This window comes from Anas platyrhynchos, chromosome 32 (assembly GCF_047663525.1).
Source record: "Anas platyrhynchos isolate ZD024472 breed Pekin duck chromosome 32, IASCAAS_PekinDuck_T2T, whole genome shotgun sequence".
Lineage (NCBI taxonomy): Eukaryota > Metazoa > Chordata > Aves > Anseriformes > Anatidae > Anas > Anas platyrhynchos.
In genome coordinates this window covers 2,789,581-2,793,056 of record NC_092619.1, presented here as the reverse complement: position 1 = coordinate 2,793,056, position 3,476 = coordinate 2,789,581, and the positions used below count along the sequence as shown (strand labels likewise).

The 3,476-nt window shown below is 51.8% G+C and overlaps 1 protein-coding gene across 1 annotated transcript; it reads left to right on the top strand.

Annotated features, from left to right (window-relative positions):
- Positions 1-254: 254 nt before the first annotated feature.
- LOC140000459 (olfactory receptor 14A16-like) lies at positions 255-3,250 on the top strand. Its single transcript, XM_072030346.1, has 2 exons — positions 255-398; positions 2,237-3,250. Exons 1-2 carry the CDS (start codon positions 255-257, stop codon positions 3,248-3,250), a joined length of 1,158 nt encoding a protein of 385 aa, XP_071886447.1.
- The last annotated feature ends 226 nt before the right edge of the window (positions 3,251-3,476 follow it).

The window sequence follows — 3,476 nt, the reverse complement described above, 5'->3', positions numbered from 1 at the left end:
TCACACCAAGAGAGTGGTGGTCAATGGCTCCATCTCCAAGTTGAAGGCAGGTGAAGAGAGGTTTACCTCGGGGGTCTCTCCAAGGACTGGGACTATTGAAAATCTTTATCAGTGAAATAGACAGTGGGGTTGAGTGCACCATCAGCAAGTTTGCAGATGACATCAAGCTGAGAGTGCAGTTGATTGAACAGAAGGAAGAGAAGCCGCTCAAAGGGACCTGGACAAGCTTGAGAAGTGGGCCCAATGTTAACATAATGATGTTCAACAAGTCCAAATGCAAGATTCTACACTTGGACCAGGGCAATCTCAGCCATGAGTACAGACTGGGAGAAGAAATCCTTGAGAGCAGCTCTGAAGAGAAAGGTCACTCATGGAACAAATACTTTTTCAGATATGAGGTATGATAGTGCTGGAAAAGAGTTTCTGTCCTCAGTGGAGGGAAAAATCATTAGTGATTTTTTCAGTCTGTTTCGTACTGGATTCCCCTGGAGGTCCAGGAACTTGTCAAGAGCTCCCTGTGCTGATGAGCTGCGCTGGGCTCATGGGCCCAAGGGGAGCTCCTGGCGAGCGGGCAGCACTGCAGAGAGACAGCTCTGCCCACAAGCAGCTCCTCTGCACAGCACAGCAGCAGGGCTGGGGGCATTACCTGCAGGGGACAAGGGCAGCTGAGAGAAGGGAGGGAGATGTTAAAGGCAGTGTGGAGGGGGGGATGCTGAGAGCTCACTGCAGGAGAAATCTTCACAGTCTTGAGCAGGGTAAGTCTCTGGCTGCAGGGCAATGCAGCTCTTGTTTCTGTCGCCATCTCCAGATTTGCTGTCAAATCCCACAGCCTATGGGAGCTTTCAGGAGGACTCTCAGAGTTTTTTTTTGGATAAGAGGAGAATGACAAGGTCCAAAGCAGGGATTACCTGCCTAAGCTGTCAGAGGGACAGGAGATGAGGTTTCTTTCGCATAGGGCCAGCTGCAGGAGTACATCCGGCATGCAGGCAGGGGTGTCCAGGGCTGTGGTGCAGAGCAGGGTCCCTGCTGTGCCCCAGGGGCTGTGTGCTGGGACAGGGCCTCTGCTGCCTGCCATGCTCAGCACTCAGCCTGCCTGGGGAGCTGCCTAGGGTGCTGCGGGGAGAAGCTGTGGGTGGAAGGAGCCCCCCCCCCCGGCAGGGCAGGAAAGGGCAGGGTCCTGTTGGTACACTGAAGCTACTGTCACCCAGAGGCTGCTGCCTGGGGAAGGCTTCTCACAGCTACTTAGCACCCCCAGAACACCTCAGAGTAGATTCCTCAAAGGAAAGTTCAGAGGAAGAGTTTCTTGAAGACAAATATTCTGTGCTTTGAGATTTCTCCTCCTGCTTTGTGGATGGCAGTTAGAGATGGAATTTATTCCTCCCTTTGGATGAAGGCACTGAGACCCCAGTTATTGTAAGTTATTGTAAGGTCTTTTAGGTCTGAGCTGCTCCATAGCCTTTGAAAACATGGAGATAATCCCTGAAAATTACCCTGGGACAGGAGGCGTCTACAAGGCAGATGTGAGTACACTGTGGATGGGATGGGTCTGTGAGCAATGGCACAGAGGAGATATGGGGACAGGGAAGAAGATCCCAGCAGGGACAGCTCAAGGCAGGGGCAGGGAGGAGAGAGGGAACTGCCTGAAACTCCAAGGGAGAGGGGATTCAGGCACTCCCTGTCAGGCCTGCAGTGTGGGCACTTTCTCTGCAGCAACCCCCTGCTCTCCTCTGCCACCCAACACAGCGTCTGCCCTCTGGGGCTTTAGGGCATGAGCCACCTCCTCCTCAGATGGACTTCCAGAAGAGGAGAGGAGCCTGTGTCCTGCAAGGTGATATGCAGTTATCAGTATTAAAAGAGTACTTGCCCTGCAGTGTCACTTCTCTAGGTGCATGCAAGCTTGGTAAGCTAAAGGCTTCCCTACATGCCCATCTCCCTTTCTGTCTGTCAGCAGGTTGGACCACTGCAACGTTCTTTCTTATTTCTAAACCTGTGTGTGGTTCTCCCACTCTCTTTGTCTGGGGTGCAGGTGGGTGTAAGTTTCTGTTCTGACACCGACTGTCAAGGCCTTGCCCTGAGGGTGTCTTCTTGGGAACAAACTGCTCAAGCTTCATCTTCAAATGATAGGTATGGTGTCATTGAGTTGGGAGGGTGGGAGAATGAGCTCACATATTCCTCATTCTGCTCTGGGGACAGTGATTTCTTTTAGAGAAGCAGGCGGGTTGCTCAGGGAAGTTAGCCTAACTTTTCTCTGTTTTTTCCTCCATGGACAGGCAACCATGCCCAGAGGCAGAAAATGTCCAACAACAGCTTCCCCACTGAGTTCCTCCTCCTGCCATTCGCAGACACACGCCAGATGCAGTTCCTGCACTTTGGGCTCTTCCTGGGCATCTACCTGGCTGCCCTCCTTGGCAACGGCCTCATCCTCACAGCCATAGCCTGTGACCACCGCCTCCACACTCCCATGTACTTCTTCCTCCTCAACCTTGCCCTCCTTGACCTGGGCACTATTACCACCACTGTTCCCAAAGCCATGGCCAACTCCCTGTGGGACACCAGGGCCATTTCCTATGCAGGCTGTGCTGCCCAGGTCTTTATGTTTGCTCTCTTTCTCACAGCAGAGTTTTCTCTCCTCACCATCATGGCCTATGACCGCTACATTGCCATCTGCAAACCCCTGCACTACCGGACAATAATGGACAGCAGAACTTGTGTCAACATGGCAGCAGCTGCCTGGGGCAGTGGTGTTCTCAATGCTGTGCTGCACACTGCCAATACCTTTTCCCTTCCCCTCTGCCAAGGCAATGCCCTGGACCAGTTCTTCTGTGAAATTCCCCAGATCCTCAAGCTCTCCTGCACTGATGCCTGTCTCCAGGAAATTGGGCTTCTTGTGGTTAGTGCCTGTATATTATTTGGTTGTTTTGTTTTCATTGTGTTGTCCTATGTGCAGATCTTCAGGGCAGTGCTGAGGATCCCCTCACAGCAGGGCCGGCACAAAGCCTTTTCCACTTGCCTCCCTCACCTGGCCGTGGTCTCCCTGTTCATCAGCAGTGGCACATTTGCCTACCTGAAACCCCCCTCCATGTCCTCCTCCTCCCTGAATCTTTTGCTGGCAGTTCTGTACTCGGTGCTGCCTCCAGCAGTGAACCCCCTCATCTACAGCATGAGGAACAAGGATCTCAAGGATGCAGTTAGTAAACTGATTTTGGGGAGGTTGTACAGTCCTCATAAAGATCCCTTCACTCTCCATTGATGAATCTCAATACATCCCCTTCCAGGCTTTTGTTTTGGTCATTCTTCTTATTATTTTATACTTTTTTTCTTTTTCTCATTTTGTCTGTGTAGTGGGTTTACGTGGAAGGTTTTGGTAGCAGTACGTCACAGTTGTGGCTTCTGTGAGAAGGATCTAGAAGTTGCCCAATGTTTGGTATGGGCCCCACTGCTGACCAGAGCCGAGCCAACAAGTGATGTTGTTTTGC

Coding starts and splice junctions, on each gene's coding strand:
- LOC140000459 (XM_072030346.1), top strand. CDS start 255: ATGATGTTCAACAAGTCCAAATGCAAGATTCTACACTTGGACCAGGGC. Junction 399..2,236: donor AATACTTTTTCAGATATGAG/GTATGATAGTGC, acceptor CAGGGAAGTTAG/CCTAACTTTTCTCTGTTTTT.